The sequence below is a fragment of the Papilio polytes genome, unplaced genomic scaffold, assembly GCF_000836215.1.
Source record: "Papilio polytes unplaced genomic scaffold, Ppol_1.0 DF823823.1, whole genome shotgun sequence".
NCBI lineage: Eukaryota > Metazoa > Arthropoda > Insecta > Lepidoptera > Papilionidae > Papilio > Papilio polytes.
The window spans coordinates 1,357,662-1,377,365 of NW_013525381.1; the positions used below are offsets into that span (position 1 = coordinate 1,357,662).

At 37.2% G+C, this 19,704-nt stretch overlaps 2 protein-coding genes across 2 annotated transcripts in view; one reads left to right on the plus strand and one right to left on the minus strand.

Annotated features, from left to right (window-relative positions):
• The window catches only part of LOC106103382 (protein lava lamp-like), a 16,242-nt gene extending 7,748 nt beyond the window's left edge, over positions 1-8,494 (plus strand). The window contains exons 7-10 of the mRNA XM_013283127.1: positions 25-132; positions 223-6,652; positions 6,722-6,876; positions 7,047-8,494. Of these exons, the coding sequence (XP_013138581.1) occupies positions 25-132; positions 223-6,652; positions 6,722-6,876; positions 7,047-7,126 (6,773 nt within the window). The 3' untranslated portion in view covers positions 7,127-8,494. The remainder of the gene's footprint in view (positions 1-24; positions 133-222; positions 6,653-6,721; positions 6,877-7,046) is intronic.
• Positions 8,495-9,331: 837 nt separating this feature from the next.
• The window catches only part of LOC106103384 (G1/S-specific cyclin-D3), an 18,617-nt gene continuing 8,244 nt past the window's right edge, over positions 9,332-19,704 (minus strand). Inside the window, exons 3-5 of the mRNA XM_013283130.1 lie at positions 16,924-17,086; positions 11,939-12,060; positions 9,332-11,826 (exon numbers count right to left, since the gene is read on the minus strand). Of these exons, the coding sequence (XP_013138584.1) occupies positions 11,641-11,826; positions 11,939-12,060; positions 16,924-17,086 (471 nt within the window). The 3' untranslated portion in view covers positions 9,332-11,640. The remainder of the gene's footprint in view (positions 11,827-11,938; positions 12,061-16,923; positions 17,087-19,704) is intronic.

Here is a 19,704-nt window from a genome sequence, read left to right on the forward strand (position 1 = left end):
TTAATATCTACTATTATCTTACAGTGACTGATTCAGACATTTACAAGAAATTGGTAGAAATGGAAACTTTAGCGGATTCAAGGCTTAAATCTATAACTTTATTGGAAACACAAAAATTCGAGCTAGTTCAAGGTAAAATTGCTGTTATGAATTTATCGCATGTAAGTTATAATGTGTTTGTTAAAATTATCAATTTTTTCAACTCTTTATGATGATTTTCAGAACTACATGTATTGCAACAAAAGAACGATGAAATGGAAGATAAATTAGCGGATATGTCCCAACTGCAAAATGATCATGTTTGCTCTGAAATAAAATCAGTACAAATGGAAGAACAAATTGATGAATTCATAGCATCTAAAAAGGAATTAGAAATTGTGATAGAAAACCTAAAGTTAGATAAAGAACAATCAACAAACACAATAAAAACGTTGGAGGAAGAGAAGGAAAGTTTAATACAAAAATTAGAAAGTTATATGCAAGAAAATATGGAATTAACGGATAAATTTGAGAAATTGAGCGCTGAAAAAGTAAGTTCTGCAGAGTCTATTGAAATGGTAGAATCGTTAACTACGCAAGAGAAGTTAGAACTTGAAGAGTATAACAGAACAATGGCAGCTAAACAAGATGATAATCACGAGTTTAAAATAAATGCGCCAGGTGAAACTGATGAAAACATTGCGGAACTAATGAAACAAAGTGCAGAATTAAGAGATAAAGTTGAATTGTTCACTCTGGAAAAACAAGAAGTTATGGAGAAAATGAACAACGTTTGTGCTGAAAACGAAGACTTGCAAGAAAGAATTAAAGAACTAAAATCACAGTGTGACAGTTTGACTAAGGACATCGATGTTCTAAGTGAAGAAAAAAATACTCTTCAACTGTTAAATGAAGAATTAAGTAATCAAATCGAAGTTCTTAAACACGAAAGAATCGAAATTATGAAAGAAAGTATAGAAATTGCAAAACCAGCTATCATGGAAGAAGCCACAGAAGGAGTTAGCACGGAAACCTCACATGATGACAAATCGGTTAGTGATAAAAGTAATAGCAGATCAAAATCTGTCAAGCAATTAACAAAAGATATTCTCAAACTTAAGGGGACTATTAAAGAGCGAGAAGCTGAAATTGCTGATTGTAAGATGAAAATATTATCTTTAGAGGAACAGCAAGAAAAACAAAAAGAACTGATGCAAAATAATACAGTACTTGACAACAAAGTAAAACATTTGACAGAGGAGAACTCTCAGTTGAAACGAGATATAGAAATAACACAAAAAGATGCCGAATCTGAACTACAGTACAAGCAGGCGCATGATGTTTTACAGCAAGAAATACAAAAGATCCATCAAGAATATTCTATGGCTATCAATGCACGTGACACCAGAATAAACGAAATGGAGAATCTGCTAGTAGAGTATGAGAAGCAAATGTTTAATTACGGGAACTCCTTACAGCAAAAGGATAAAGAAACTGCCGAATATATTAATCAAATAACAAAATTGAATGACGTTTCACAAAAATTAAAATCGACCATTGATTTACTCGAAGAAGAGAAAGCAAAAGATCAAAATGCTGAATTAGTTAAATCGCTGAATAAAGATATAATGATTTATGAAAAGAAACTCACAGAATGTGAGGAAAAACTAAGGGTATTAGAAGAAGAAAAATCCCAATTATTGTCTGTTAAAAGTGGCTTGGAAGTGAAGGCTAACGACTTAGAGTTAGAATTAAAGAACTTACAAGAGGCTTTTACAGAAAAACAAACAACAATTAAGGATTTGCAGGCGCAACAACAAAAACACGATGGAGAGCTTTCGTCTGTCATGCTGCAAGCAAAGGAACGTGACGAGGAAATACATGAAATAAAACTTCAGCTTAGAAAAGAATCTATAGAGAACGAAAAACTAAGAAACGAAGTGTCTAAAAGAGTCAATGAAAGTGAGGAATTTAAAAAGCAATGTAATGAACTAAAACAAAAAATAAATGTTGTTTCCCACGACAAAGAAAATTACAATGAGCGCCAGACAATTTTAGAAAACAAAAACAAAGAATTGATGGAAAAACTTAAGAAGTTGGCCATTACCTTAAAAAGAAAAACATCTTCATATAATGACTTAGAACTTGATTATAACGATAAGCGAAAAAAATTGGAAGATAAAAATTTACAAGTCCAAGAATTACTTTCAAAGGTTGAAGTTATATCACAATTACAAGACCAAATAAAGGACATGGAAAAAGAATATGATAATCTACAAAACGAAAAAGTATTGTTTCAACAAAGATCTAGAAATGCTGAACAGTTACAAGTAGAAATTGAGACATTAAATAAAAATCGTGCAAATGCCATTGAAGAAATATCAAAATTGCATACGTCACTAGACACATCAAACAAAGAATTGATGAATGCTCAGGAAGATAACAACAACTTGAAAAATCAAATTTCAGCTTTAAACAATAAATTAGTCGAATATGAAATTGAACAGAAAAATAACAGTAATCTTAGTACAAAAATTGCTTCTCTTGAAATGGATCTAAGCCAGAAACAGACCCTTATAAGCGAACTATCTATACAGTTAGAATCACACAAAGAACATCTTACCCAAATTCAATTTGGTCACGACGCTAAACTACAAGAGTGCAATTTGTACATTGAAAGTTTGCAAACAGATATAGAGAAATATAAAAATCGCATTTGCCGCTTAGAAGAAAGCATTTCGACGATGGAAAGCAGAAGACATTCTTTAGAACGTAAAGCCGACCAATTGGATAACCAGTTACAAGAAAAACAAAAGTCTTATACTGAATATACACACCAGGAAGATGAGTTAGTTAATCGATTGGCGGTTCTCATTGACCACGACAGAGTCGTTGAAAAACAGTTGCATGTTATAGAACATGAAAATAGAGAATTGCAGCATAAAGTTCAGCATCTAAACGAAGAATTGCTACGTCTCAAGAATGCCCATTTAGATTTGCAGAATAACTATACATACATGCAAACCAAAGCCGCAAAAGGGGAGGCAGCAGAGTCTGACCTTGTGATATGTCAAAGTAAAGTTTACGAACTTGAGGCAAATCTTAAACATATTACAAATGAATACCAAACAATATTAGCGCGAAAGAAGGTGGATATCGAAGAATTAGAATCAGAATTTAATACACAAATTGAAAACGCTATTAAAGAAAAGAAGATATTAAGTGAAAATCATGAAAGACTTTGTGAGCATGTTACTCAGCTCGAAAGAAAATTACAGGAATACAAAGACACTAATGTTAACCTAAATCTTAATTTACAAGAAATGTCGGTCGTAAATCAAAACTTGTTAGAAAAAAGTAACGAAAAAAAATCACCTTCTGTCGACTATACGGAGCAGTATGTTAATGAAATAAATAAATTAAATGCTGTTGTTAATAATAAGAATCAACAAATTGTAGATCTCGAGAACAATATTAAGACAGTGCATGTAAACAACGTGGCAAAAGTTTCAGAATTAGAAAGTAGAATAGCAGAATTATCATCAAATTTAGCCAGGTCAGAAAAGGAACTTGATGTTATGGCTACAGAGCTTAAGGCCCTTAAACAAAATAATGAACAATTACAAATTATATTGCTACAAAAAGATGACCAGATAAAACAATTAACAGACAAGAGTAAAGTCTTTTTCGAAATGACCATACCAAAAACAGAAGGCATGACAATTTCCTCAACAATTGAACAATTGAATTATCAGAGCGGTGTAGATTTAGCAGCACTTGAGTCGCAAATTGTACCCGAGTCCTTTGTTGCCGACGTAGAGCCATTACCCAAAAAAGTAGCTGAGAGTACTTTGGTACAATCTTCACATTCAGGTGGCTCGCGGTCACATAAAGAAGTGGAAGAGCCAATTATAGTAGCTAAAAAATCTTATGATTGTTACAAAAAAGATGACGTGACTTCGGAAGATCCATTCAGTTCCCAAGAAGGTTGGGGATTTGAAGGTGAAGAGACAGAAGATGCTTCAGCAGGTTATTCTTACTTAAATGAGCAAATCGAGAATCTTAGAAAGGAAAATGAGAGATTAAAAACCGAATTAGAAAATACTAATGTTAAGTTATCTAAAGTTCTTAAAATCTCAAAAGAACTAAAAGCAAAAAATGAATTGTTGTCAAACGAACTTAAAATATCTAAACAGCTATCAGATAAATCTATACTTGATACTGCAATCGAAAGTGAGCTTTCGAGTAACATAGAAAGTTTAGAAAAACAGTTACAAGATCTGAATACAGAATTCGAAAGAGAAAAACGTGAAAAAGAAGCATTAAGAAAGCAAAATGAAATATTCAAGGACGCTAATGATCGTTTAACGGAAATAAAAGAAAAATTAGATACTGAAATAGAATTGTGGAAATTCAAGTGCAACCAAGCGAATGAAAAAGTATCCTCACTACAATGGACTACAGAGTCAAAGGAATCACTTGCAGCCGAACTTCCTACGTCGCGGCAAAACCAACCTATTAGCGAAGAAATAATGAAACTTGAACAAGAAAATGAGGAACTGCAATCAGTCATTGACGAACTTAATGTTGTTAATAAGAAATTAACTGATCAGCGTGATGAATTTTCAAACGAAGTACAACGATTACAAGATAAAATCCAACAAAACCGTGTATGTGAAAATTGTGAAAGTCTCCAAAGACAAATATTAAGCAACGAGGATTCTGTCACATCTCTAAGAAATGATATTACTAATCTTAATAGTAAATTAAAAGAATTAGAAGAATCTAAGAAAAATACGTTAATTGAACATGAAGAATTATCTAAATTAAACAAAGAAAATGAAACGCAGTACGAAATAAAAATACAAGAGTTTCATACTAAAATAACTACTTTGGAGGAAGAAATTTCTTCAATTGCTTTATTAAAGGCTGAAGCTGATAAAACAATAAAATCTTTAGCATCCGAAATTGAAGGACTAAAATCGGAATTGTTGTTAAAAACAGAAGAAACTTCAAACATTAAAAATGCATCAGAAGCTTTTGCTATGTCTGAAAAGATGAGTTTTATGGAAGTTAAGTGTAACGAATTGAGCCATAATTTAGAAAATGTTAATAGAAAATTATCCCACTTAGAAAATGAAAAATTGGATCTAAAGCAAATAATAGAAGATTATGAAACACAAATAGAGGAGTTGAATTCCAAAATAAAACATCTTAATACTGAAAATGATCAATTACTGTCAACTGTTGCTGAGTTACGTTCATCTGTATCCAGCGCCGTCGATCAACGTGGATATGAAATAGCGGAATTATGGAAGCAGCATTTGGCGCAAAGGGAAACTGAATTCCAAAGGGTCGAACATGAACTTCGAACTCAGCTTAGTGCAGCCGAAGCAAAATATGAGCAATTACTCGATAATGTCCAATCGTCTACTCAAGATGAAACAAATACCCTTATTGCCATGGAACAACTTAATTCGTTACAAAGCAAGCTACAAGAAAAAAGTGAGCACTTAACTAGTCTGCAAAATAAGTATGCGGATGTAATTCATCAGTTGGAAATGCTGCGGTCAGAAACCGAAGATGAGAAATTGATTCTTGAAAACAAGATGCTCGTCCAACAAGAGGAATATGAAAAAACTATAAAGGAACTAATGCAAGTTAACGACACCAAATCCGTTGAATTGGAAAGCACAATTAAGATCCTAGAATCTGAAATATCTACAATCAAAAATTCCAATGATAATTTGAATCAACAGTTACTTGAGCTACAATCTACATTTGAAGCTAAAATCCAGGAGTTAGGGAGGGAATTGCAAATAAAAGAAAATGAAATTCATCAAAAAACCCATGACTACACCATTGCTCTATCACAGCGCAACGAAGAATTTGAGAATGTAAGGACTCATCTGATTGAATATGAAAAGAAAATTGAGGATTTGACTTACGAAAAAGAAGCAGAATTGGCCGTTATTCGGTTAAAAATGCATGAAACCAAAGAACAACATGAAAATATTCAAAAGCAGTTAGAAGACGAGAAAAATAGTCTATCGGAAGCTTTAAATGCAAAGATAATAGAATGTACTAACTTAAATAAACAGGTACATGATTTGAATGTGCTTTTACAAGAACATGCAACAAAATCCGTTGAGATGCAAGAGGCTTTAGAGAATCAGGAGCTAGAAATAATATCCCTAAAAGATGAAATATCTAACATGCAGGATATAATGCGATCGTCGAGTAGCAAAATTGAAAAGCACGTAACGTTTGCTTCGGAAACAAAACAAACTGAGGAGAGCGGTAAAACAACAAGACAGTATCACAAAGACCTGTTAGACGCCGTACCGCGGGCAGAATTGGATATAGCGTTGTACATGTTGCATCAAAGAGACGTCCGTTGTGAAGAATTAACTATGGAGCTGACGCAGTTGCTGGAAGAAAGAGACACTCTTCAGTTGCGACTTTCCGATAGCCTGCGAGCATTGGAGGACATTAGGGCAAAGTCTAAAGCGACAGAAAGCGTATCTACGAGCTTCGGTCAAGATTCCATTTCAGAGTTACCTACCCTTACTATTGAAAAGGAGCAACGGTTCGTAGACACACATCGTACACATACATCGCGAAGTAGTAGTATAAGTGATTACGACGGAGAGAAACCTAAACTGCAAGCGAAGTAAGTAAACGTGTCTAAATAAGGGTAAAGTTGTTGGTTGTTGGTTAATGTGGGTTGTGTTGTGCGCAGGTTGTCTGAGTTGCGCAGCGTCAAGCACAGCCGCGACGTGACGCTGCGCCAAGACAGTGAACAGCGACAACTTGGCATGCGGCTGCTGCGCCGCGACGTCGCCAACCTGCCGGCCGAGGCACTCGAGGAACTCTCACAAGCTCATCACACTCTATGTAAATATGTCACTTTCTCTGTCTTATGGCAACCATATCCACTACTCAATATCACATTCTTGCCTATCCTCTTTCATGCTAGCCTTTATTAGATAAACTTATTGTAATTACTGCTTTAGTCTCATTTTTATCTATTAATATGTTTTTAAAAATGTTTGTTTTGCTTCCAGCTCGGGACTCTCAGAGCACATCGACGGTGCTTTTGAACTGGCTGCGAGGGAAGAGCACTCCCAAAGTAGTGGACATGTGAGCCACAGAGCACCTCTCTTCTAAACAAAACATGTAGATTGTCTATACTTGTTACACATTATTTTATCACCACGTAACGGTTGGACTCATGTTTGGCAAACATTTGTCACCAATCGCACTTCACTTGCCATTCATAGTGCACCGAAAACGAATTTAGTTCACTTTTTTTGTATTTTTAATTTATTTATGTTTTTATTTACCCAATTACGTCATCACTTACGGTGATACAATGTTTTATTTGCATATGAACGGTTTTTTAAATCACTCGAATTGTCTTTTTTCAAAGGAAGTCATTTGCAAACGATATTTACTTTGAATTAGGAAATGGTCGCATTTAATTATTTTTAGAAATCCAACGATTAAATAATGGTTTGTTAGTGTGAATTAAATATTAGATTTAGCTGACTTTTAGAATTCGTGTTTGCCATTTTGTTTTTATTATATCTCGGTGCACACGAACGAACGATATAAATACGATATCATTCCTTTTATTTTCGAAAACATTTTTTTATTGAAATTTAATTGAATTTTTTAATCTTACTAAAATTATAAATGTGAAAGTTTGTATATTTAGGATGCTTTTAGAAGTTATCTCCCAAATGTAGAACGGATCTATGAAATTTGGCATAGATGTAGAGAATAGTCTTGAAGAACACAGGCTACTAAATAAGTTTTATTTAATCCCGCATAGACGGAGCCACGGGCGTCAGCTAGTAATCCATAATTAAAAGATGCATATACTAATGAAATTCTAAATTTAAATATTTAGGTTATCTGTTATCGTAACTTAAATTCCATTGCCGATACAATTCTCGAAAATGTCTCTGTTTTTTGCAAAGAAGAAGTAATGAACAAGCAATGTTCAAACAAGTTTCGGTATTGGAAACTCAATGACAGTACATTCAGTATTATTTACCCAGAACTCTATACCATTGCGTTCTCGCTTTACCTTTCAATGTATACTCTATTATTGTGCTTCATACTAATAATTTATTTTCATAGTTTGACATTTTTCTTAACCTCAAAATTGTAACGCTCTTGTATTTATGTACCTTTGTTCTGTAAATTGTTTTACGCACAAGGTCAGTTACAATGAACTAAAACAACCAAATTATTCCGCTTTTTAAAATGGCTTCCATTTAATGTGAAATACTAATTAATCCACATTATTCCAAAGCCTTTAATTATAAGGATATGTTAAAAATAACATGATTTTAAATCGTGCCTTTTTGCTGTTTAATGTATATTAATTTTGAAATAATTATTGCAATGTAATAAATGTATATAAAATGGGCACACATATGTGCGTCGGATGTTCCAAAATTGTAAATTTTGTTTTTTTTTTTTGTCAATAAACGTTAATCAATGAGATGTAGTATTATTTGATTAATTCATTCTTCAGAAACAGTGTTACATAGGTGTCATTGTTTCTTACTACTTCGTGTATTTGGATTTAACCCTTAAGCCTGATTTTTTAAAATCAAACTAAAAATACATAAGAGTACCCTTTACTGTGTTTACTAAAAGGAAAAATAGTTTTTTTTTTATATATTGGACAGTGTATTTAAAAATTATACTAATTTTAATAAAAATGCTACATTCTAAATTGTTACCGAGAGATCCATAACTTCATAGTTAGCAACATGTTCGTGATAGCCTCTGTTTTGTTTTCTAATCTGAAGATTATCAGTCAAAGGTAACATGTAAACAGCCTAATATTAAAATGATATCGATTGTAGGTGCCCAATGCGATTCATAACCTCGGTATCAAATTTAAAAGTTCACGTGACAGTGGTAGAGCCAGCTTTAATATCTTCGCACGAATGGGTCGGCTCGCCGGGTGCAATACCACGACCACACAGAAAACCCGCGTGAAGTGGGAGCAATTCCGCGTTTCGTCTGATGAGTGTGATGCCGGAGGCCAAATTCCAGTCCCTTTGCCTTTACACACTTTTATTAAGTAGGCAGGATGAGAAGGAAAAGTGGATTTGACGGCGGAGGAAACGCATAGAAAGGTGAAATGTCCTTTTTATGTGCGTCTCCTCCTCCGTCAATTAGGGTAGGCAACGCATCTGTAATTTCGGATGTTTATGGGCAGCGGTCGCTTCCCATTTCGTTGGATTCAGGTGGCCGCTTGCTCGTTTGCTGCCACCTTATATTATAAAAAAAGTATTTAAATTTTAGGGATGGGATAAAAAAACAATAATAAATTTTTGAGGTTTTTATTATTTTTTTAAATATCTACATCTCGTAACGATACAATACAAAGAGCAACTTAAACATAATAATCACATATAAAATCAAAGTAACGCAACTTCGCGATTTGTTTCTTTAGAATTTAGCTTCTTACATAACAGAGGGCGTTCGCGTCCCAAAAGAAAAAGATCACTTTGCAGAGAAATCTGCCGATATTTACATAAAATCAAAATCAAGTTTTTCTGTCGCATACATTAAACATTTATTCTAAATCATAACAATAATATCTAATATCCTAAACTATACCGAAGCCAGTCCAAAAGCCAAATAAGCAATAACATATGTAGTAACTCTTATAATGCGTATATTTTCCCACATAGGTTTACATAAAAAAATATTTATTAAATGTCTATTTAACTATGTCAATTTTGAATTTCCTAATATAGGTATAACCACAACCGTATTCCTTATAATTTACACGTTTAGATCATACGAAACTTCTGTTGTATATAGGTTATTGAAATATGGTTCTTTTACTATTTCTATTAAATCCTCTCTTTAAAAGTTTACGAAATACTTTTATCATATAATAACTTATGGCACCGAATGCTTAGAGCATAAGACATTATTTACATTTTATTCTATGTATTTACATAAATCATATGAACTTGGGTACTTCGGCAATCTTAGTGTCGATTTTTCCCAATTGTATATCAATGGAAGACATTTGATATAATTCTTAATTACAAACGGATATAAAGATCTTACTAACAATAAAATTAAATTTACTTTTTATCTAAATTAAATCTGCGTATCTTGCGATATGCTCTATAAACCAATATCACATAGTATATGAAACGGTATTGAATATATTGATATCTATAGTGTAGATTTCTTAAGTACAATTCAGTACAGTTTCGGAAAATATCTTGTAGGTCAGTCAAGACAAGAAACAATTCTTGGTTTCAGTCTGTTTAATATCTTTATAATTTGTCAATTTTATAGGTTATTTGCCAGTTAAAATATACGACTATTGTATATACAGTGGTTGTAAGCATAGGAACAAATAAACTGTTTACAACTAACTGTTAACCTAATATCTTAAACATGATGCAATCACATTACCTTCGCTTCCATTCTAAATAATAAATTCAAACGTAATAGGACCCCTAAGTTACATATTATGACTTGAAGTGACTACGATTCGAAATTAAATCAACTCTACATCTATCACAATAACTGTAAGCTAATAACTAGTTTAATTGAAGATAACCTGCAAAGGAACATTGGCAGTGTTGCCCGCAATCCATACAAAATATACAGCCCTTCGTCTAAATAACTCGACAACTATATTTATGTGCATACGTGAACGATGTCGCTTTATAACTGTTACTGGAATAAGTAGAAAATATAATATACATAGTTACTATATAAAAGTTGAACATAAGTTTTATTTTTACAAAATAAAAGCGTATTTTATTGCCTTCCCCCGATGTTAGTTGAAGTCGATCGACATATATGTAGTCAGATGGTATTATATTTATATTTTAATATATTTAATAGATAATTTACTTATTTACTCTGTTATATGCAACAAAACAGATATTTCTACTTATAGTACAAGAAATCAACTAAATATAGTTCATTAGTATGTTTCAACTTTCAATATGAACTGAAACTTAAATGCTTGTTCAATCGAACTGGGATTACCCATTAATTTTGAATAAACATAGTTTTCTGGAATTTAATTACATCGTTCTTTGTTCAACTCGATCAATTTCACCTTTGGTCCCATATAAACATCTGCCTTACACCTAAATTTATAATAACTATTCCTTTTATTGAATGTGCTTTCATCGAACAAAGTTGATGATCTTAAACATTAAGAGGTAGATTGTAATTTCAAAAAGCATGAAATGGAAAGTGTATGCGCAAGCGGTACCACATCCTGAGTTAGAACTGGCGAGAGCTCGGACACCTGGCCCGGTGCTGCGGCGAGACAACCCGACGCTGAAAGTTAACTGAAGTAGCACGCGGGGCTTAACCTATTAACCGAATAGGACTTACATTTAACACTCAAAAAGGTACCTATGTTAGACACATGTAATCGTCAGTCTTTATATCAGTCCTCGATCACGGATTCACCGTTGCAACTAAACGTTGTAGTTTAAAGTATTCTCGTACTTATACACATGGTAATTAAAGCGATAGTTTCCATGCACCGGCTGCGGGCGGCGGCAGTGGTGGGGATGCTTAGAGTGCACGTGGCGCACGCCAGGGGCGCTGCGGCGCTGCGGCGCATTGTGCGGGCCGAGGGCGCTAGAAGTGCACGTCACGCACGTCAGTGGGTGTGGCGGCGCTGGTGTGCGCCTTGGGCTGCGCGGGCGGCGGCGTCCAGCCCCCTGCCGCCGCGCGCGCCTGCCCGTTTGGGGCCGTCGCGACACGCTCCTCTATCATAACCTGCACCATCTCCTCTATCTGCTCGAGGCATGTCTGGAGGCAGTCCTGTGGAATAAAACTTTATTAATGATACAAAGCAAAGCTTACTAATAGACAAAAGTATTCGATGGCTTGGATTGCAACAATGCTATGGGTATAAGGGGATATTTTCACTCACCAAGTCAATGCCGGTGAGGTCTCGCAGGCGTGGCAGGTGACCGTCCATGCAGAGGCCGCGCAGCGCCGCCGCAATGCTGCAGCAGGCCAACGTGCTCGCCGAATACAGCGTGAACTCGTAATCTGTAACAAACACAGACATAGGTTACTAATGCTTAAAAACAAATACAAACGAGTTGGTATTAACGGAGCTTAGATAGATTTCTTTCCAGAGGGAGTACCGATAAAGTTGTGGAAGTCATCAGGATGTCAAGATTATCCATTTTCTCTGATACGTAGGTTTTATTTTATAATCCTTTTTTAATAAAAAGCAGTGTACATGCACTCACTAATGATGTGTGTCAAAGCTATAATTGCACAATAATGTTGTGGTTAGAACGCAAGCAATGCAATGTGCCGAGGCGAGGTACCAACGTGCGCTACGATTTAAATAACAAACGAGCGTTTTGCCGAGCGATATCAGTTCGAAACCGGGTCATGCTTGTGTACATAGGTTAGCTAGTTTTGTAGCTGCGGCCGTAAAATTGATGTGTACTTATCACATTATTGCATTAAAATGTTCCATTGTTAAGTTATATTATAGCTTACGGCAATATTACGTATACACGATTCGACAAATTAAGTTTTCAAATAAGTTTTGTAGCTGACAAAGGATTGCTTACATGTATTTAAAGTTATTGTAAATTTGTTAAATAAAACTACAAAAATTAAAAAACAAAACAAATAAGGAAATACGACGTTTTTGTTCTAAAAATAGTTGGCATCTACATATTTGCCGTAAGGGAATTCCGTTATAGCCGCAGACAGTTTAATGTGAGGCGCGGTGCACACGATGGCAGAGCCCAGAGCGCAGAGCGCAGTGCGCGGTGCCCGCTGCAATATCCGGCAAGTCTCAAGCTCACAAGTCCTTTCTCCGCAGCGGAGGTTGTCGCTCGTCTGGAGAGCGCGCCTCAAAGGAACCGGCATCCGCCCGGGCCCCTCCGAGCCCCGCCGCCACTCTCCCGGTACATTTCTCACGGGCTCGCTTCGCCAAAACCATTATACATACGCACATACTCATAAAAACGGCCCCGACGTCAACCAATTTGGGGCTGGACGTCTCAAGTTGCACGTTAAGATAATTGGCAACGAAATAAAATGAAACGAGAACATTGTAACACCTAAAATCGATTCGATTCGACCTCGTGTCACCTTCTAACGAAACTTTGGTACTTCCATTCGATATAAACATGTACCATTTTTAAAATTAATTCAAGGAATGTACTAAAGAAAATAACTAATTATTTAATACAAGAAGTCTATCAACCCTCTAAAAGCGTTTTATAATGCTGTAATAAGTACTGCGTAAATCTATCATTTCCAAAATATGTCCAAATGATTAAAATTGTGCAAACTACGTTCTATTTCATTAATATCGTTTATTCGTTACAGTTGCTAAAAATTAAAATGACAAAAAAACTATAAAGCCGCTATCAGCGCATGCGAAGGTATTTAAAACGAGAACTCCGATTATGGATTACTTGTTTAAAATGAATACATGTAAAAACAATGCTTAATTAAATGTAACATAAAAATCGCATGTATTTACTTGTGGTAATTAAGGAGCCTGTATTCCGACACGCGGTTATCGGCGGCGCAGCGGCGCGGCGCGGCGCGGCGGTCGACGCCCGGCGCATACATACGTGTTCCCAAACGATAAAGCAGCAGGAAAATCAGCTGTTTGACCTTGCGACGCTCAAGCTACTGATCCGAAGTACGTATCTCACTAATAAATGTATTTATAATACTAGTAATTATATCACAAACCTTAATTTATACTTTTCTCACGCGGCTACACTCATCTATTGAATACCTACCGAAAAAATGCGAGCCCTGACAAAACAAACGAAGCTTTCCTTAAGTCCTCCTTATTCATCATGAAGTAGGCGTATTGTGCCGGCCAGCGCATGAATATCGAACACTCTTTCAGCTTCATTTAAAGGGTTCCTTTCCATGTTTTTTGTTCGATTTGCATGTCGGCATTCCCGAGATAAAGGGCCGGCGGAGGGAACGTATAAAAAGACAGAGATGAAACGAAGAGCGCGGCTCACTCGAAGCATTTGCATAATCTGATGTTAATCAAACGTCGTGGCCGACCGCCGTTCTTTAAGTCCAACTCTGCTTCGCGTCGATTTCCCGCTAGCTGCGAGCACTACTTCTTGCCCGCGTAGTACTTGAGCGAGGACAGTGGGCGCTTAGGACACACGCACAACGGATGCGCTCGTTCATCGCCTTCCTTATAGAGATCTGTCACCGGAACTTACAAAGCTCTAGACTCTAGAGGAAGTGACCATTGAGCATACGGTCTACGGGCAGTAAGTAATTGATGGATATCACGTCTCTTTCGAATTATAAGTTAGATTGTTGTCGCGTCGTTTAGTTAATTAGTGCAGGGCGAGCGCGGCGGTGACACAATCGTCGTATTATTATCCTTGAACGTGGAACAGGAGTAGGTAGGTAGGGGCTACGGGAGGCGGCGCGCGAGGTGAACGCTCCCGCGAGGCCGCGCCGGTAGTTACGCCATGGGGCCGCGTGTCAAAGCGCCGACCGGAACTAGCCGGTACCGAGAAGTCCGCTACCGATGAGTCCGTACATGGAAAAACTGCGATAAGATAAACCCCTACGTAATCATCGACACCGCTACACCGTCGCGCGATAAGCTTTACGGGAACCTAGTTCCCCTCGATCCAGACTTGGTGAAATCCCCGCTGGTTAACGTGCCGTTCTTTTGTTAGGTAAATCTAATAATTTATCTCGATCCGCTGCGGCACGAATTGTCAGTTTTCAAATAACCCATTACAAATTTAATATCCCCGCGAATTATGAATCCACAGAGCGAATTGTGGCATTCGAGTAATGATACATAATGCGGGCCGGGTCGATGCGGCGGCGGGCGGCGGGCGGCGGGCGGCGGGCGAAGGGCGGCGGGGCGCGGCGGGCAGGGTCCGGTCGTAACGCGCCGCCCTGTTGTGTTGCCAACATAATCGGTGCCTATTACCGCGGCACATCATAAATCTGAATAAGAATGATCATAGTTCACTGTAACATTACGAGCTTATATATTTTGCTGCTAACATTATCTTTATGTTATCGCTTATCGAAGTTACTTAGAATGATAAATCGGCAACTATATGACCTACAAATACAAAACTCGTTCTTTTTAAATGCTTTACTTCATTTAATATCTGTGAGAAAATATGTAATATCTTAGGCGTGCACTCTGAAAGTGGAAAATCAATAAAAAAACAACAAAAACACTCTATCAGTCACACATTGTTGCGGTCGCGAAGCTGTAGGCAGGACTCGCAACTCAGTCGCTTAACACTGGATAACTAGGACCATCTAGTTATGAGCACAGACGTATATTAACCCCTTTTGGACTAATTGAACTTGATATCTGAGTAGGTAGTGAGGTGAAAGAGCTGAAGCGTGAATTATAAGTTAAAAAAACAACAACTCGAGAAGCGGCGGACAACAAAAACCGTTGCACAAAAACATATGATCCCAGGAGATTGTGGGGACTGCGGAGGCTGTGGGGATTGGGAAGGGAGGGAGTGAGGGGGATGTGGGGCGCAGGGGGGAGTCCCGAGGCGTGCTGGAATGCGAGCGAGCGAGCGGCGTGGGAGGCGCCGCCGGGACACACACGCCGCCTTTTACTCGGGCATTCTCTACCCTTGTAAACAAACCTATTCGATTCCTCGACTTTCCAAACCTAATATAAACAATTCCACGTGTGTTCCAGCGCCGAATGTCAACCAAACTTGTGACGAGACACCTTTGTATGGAGTACACACGTATAGTACACGTAGAGTACATTGTACAGGTAGAGACCGCTGTTTGCTGACATAAAGTTAGCTATGACTTGTACTCGTATTTAATAACAAAATGCATAATTATCGAGGTTACTAAATGGATATGTATTGACACATAAATTGTTATGAATTCCTGACAAACCGAACACTATCTGGTAAACCTTACCTATACCAGTCTCTAAGGTGAGCTAACCAACCATTAAATTAAGAAGAATATCAACGTCTATTTCGAAAAACTATTTAAGTTTAATGAATAGTACGAATTCGCTAATTGTATGTAGAAATGCTTTGTGATATACGATACAGGTATTATAAAGTACATAAGAGTTGCATAAACCGAAGTCATGTACAAAGGCGTAGGCGTGAAACTTAAAAGGCAGAAAGTGACATCATCGGAACATCGACGGCATGAATCAGGCGATAACTAGAGCGTTCCCATAGCGAGGGCTCGTGGGATACGCGAGGTTACTGACACATGACACGCACATGACAGGGGGGGGGTGACACCGTCGTGACCTGCTATCCCGCGCTAATTACTGCCCCACACCGCAAAGTTAAAACCAACATGAATCCCTGTTGATCTTAGTATGTAGGATCACGAAGCGATGAACGCCCGAGCAAGTCAACATCCGGGCAAAAATTAACAAGTAAACAACATTTATATGTTCATTTGCAAATAATTGACACCGTAACTTGGTATTCTAAACAAATAAATGCAATATGACTGCAAGTTTTATCCCTATTTATATTAACCTATTCAACTAGCATCCTGATTATTTTTATAATTAACATGCAAATGAAGAAGGAAATAGATAATACATTGATTGGCTATTAACTGGTTGTTTTCAAGAACCGTTTTAAATTATTAATTAACAAAGTATCTGACGACTGTTAATAGAGCGGTGCCACAATTATCGTGTCTGATATTTTATAGTGCTCACACATGAAAGTGCTTATAGGTTACTTGGTCTTAGCAGAAAATTGTCTGAGAAGTTCAAAAAACTTCCTTCCTTTCATTGTTCTCGCCTAACAAAAAAATTACTAGTGAACCTACATACGGGACATCAGCAAAAGCAATAATTTTAGCCATCGTGTAAGTTTTGTATCCTTCTTGTAACTATAGTAGGTGACTTACCTCTAGCAGCTAGAGCTATGAAGGTCTGTGCGTGACGCTGCACCATGTCGGTGTTGACGAGGGCGGGCAGGGGCAGGCGCGCCAGCAGTAGAGGCAGAAAATCATGCGCCGTCACTCCCGCCACGTCCCACTTCAGCTTTGACAACACCAGCAGCTCCCAGCTCTGTACAAAAAATATCATAAATCAGACACAAATATAGATATATGTACGTAAAGCCTCGACGTACGTCTAAACCCTGAATGTTTATGAATCCATCTCTAAATCCGCAATTTCTAGCTATTACTTCGCTACGCTCATGTAAGCAAAGTCGTCAAGACGATGACTATTACGGTACAAAATAAATCAATAATTTATTACACATTTTAAGTAGATATGGTTGCGGCGAAAACTTTGGTGAGTCGCGAGCAAAAGTTAGTACTTTATTATTGTAAAATTAATAAAGTTCAAAGATTTCAATACCACATCAAAATGTATCAACTAGCTGTAAAGTAACATTGAAACAACCCTCATGTGTTCGTTCACTTTTATGCCACCACATTCCAATTGGAACTCGGCGCTTCATCTTTTATTCGTATTTTTAATTACCGTTTAAAATAAACTTAGTTCTTGGATGTTACTTATCAATTGACGATCGATACACAAAGTTTGACTACAATATTAATGTGTTAGAAACGTCATAAGGTATTAAATTCTGAATTTGTAATCTTGCTTCACTTATCGGTTCTGTTATCTCGTGGCCAGTTCACAAAAGAAGTCGTCTAATCGGTAGTACAAAATGCCATTCCTACGTCTACAATCTACATCCGTTGTATAATCATAAACAAGCCGAGTTCAACCCGACTTCCCGGAACGGTGTCTCTCGCATTGTTACTCAACACACAAACCAACATATTGTTTTTATATTCTAACATTGGCTGATTGTTTAAAATAGCTCGAATAGTCATAACATCGCACCTGTGACTTCCGACATCCTGTTATAAAACTTGCAATTTTTAATAAACACTAATATAAAAAAGCTTGAACACACTACTTTGTGGCGTAGGATGCAGTAATCACAGCATATTTTTGAATACCTTACTTTGATAAAAAAAAACCCTACATTTATGACACGCTTTAGGCTATATTCTTTAACGCTATTAAACTTAAGGGGTAAATAAATTGGAAAAAAGCCTTCAAGTTGGAAAGGGACCATAAACTACAAGATATCAACATTAAGGAAGCGAGGTTATTATGGCAACGGTAATTTTGGCATTTGCAAAGAATTTTACAAATGTAAACAATAAAATAAAGTTTTTATAATTTCAGGCGGATGAAGCCGCACGGGAACAACTATATGAAATATAACCTATAATGTTTGTATCATAAATATAGCATAAGTCTAAAAGGGCAACAATGAATTGTTGATTCATATTGTTACGTAAGTTGTAGGAAGCAGTTAGGTCCGTGTTACATCACTGCTCTGTAGGTTGAACCCATTTATCACTAAAAATGCAATTCCATCCAATTAAGTTAAGTAAGGGCAAATTAGAAAGATACGTCCTTTTTAACCGCTTGGCCCTAAAATTATTGTGACATGTATGTTTATATTATTCACTATTTTCATTTTAATTGCAAGAACTACATATTTTTATACCAATGGATGTTTATTATCTTAATTTAGTAGGAAAAAACCGTGTTTTTTCGTCCATTTGCAAATATTACTTCTAAAATTCTTTGATAGTATTTTTTTCTTATCTCTCTAGGTACAGCTGACCTAGATTATATTAATTAAAGCGGTAATGCCAACTTCCATACAAAGCTCGCTGTATGAATGGTTGATTTTATGAATAAGTCGATTATTTCGTGTACACACGCACGCACACACGCACACGAGTGATGCATGGCCGTTGACAGATAATACTCGATGTTTACTTAACTCAGGCGGCGGGGTCGCGCCTCGCGCCGCTCCTCGCCCGCGCCACCGATCCATTTCGTTTCTCATACCGATAAGGGTAGAGTTTAAACTCGTTCGACACGGTTTAGTGCTTAGGTCCTATCGCTTCTTGATAAGCCGCGCTTGTGAATGAATGAAGTCTCATCGCTGGAAGTCGCACGGATCGTGCGCCAGTGCTCGACATAGCACTCGATAGAAGGTGCGTCGATATGTAGCGATAACGTCGCGGTTGAAGTTTTAGACGGCGTTTATGATATAAAGTTGCAGGGAAAAAAGTTTAAGCGAAAACGGTTAACGACGGTGCGGTATGCGGGTCGACCGCGAACTGAAAAGGTTTTTTCTCCGTCGCTGCTATCGCAACGAAAGTAGTTTAAAAACAATGCACGCATAAAGCATTCACCGCAGATGCCGCTGCACGCGACGCCGCCGGATATGCACACACCTTAGGATTACATTTACGCTTATCTACGCCGCGACGGAGGTTATAATACTACATAATGCATGCTTGTAGTTTTGGTACGCTCTAGTACACTCGCAACAATGAAGACGTTTCACATTCATACCCTAATGATACTGGATTGTTGGAACAACTATCACACGTGAATTAATTATGGATGGACTTGTTTCAAATCTGTGTTATAACTCCAAAGTTGTCTAACGTTAAAAATGAATCGAATACGGTCCGGGGAAAGGTTGGGCTTGTGGAATGCGGCTCGTAAATATCCTACGTAGTGGTTATTAGAGAAGCGAGACGCGAGCGCGAGTGAGGGCGCGGGCGAGCAGTTATCGTCCGCGTTACAGCTAATAAAGTGAACTATGCGAACAGCCCTCGCGCACCACACGCGCC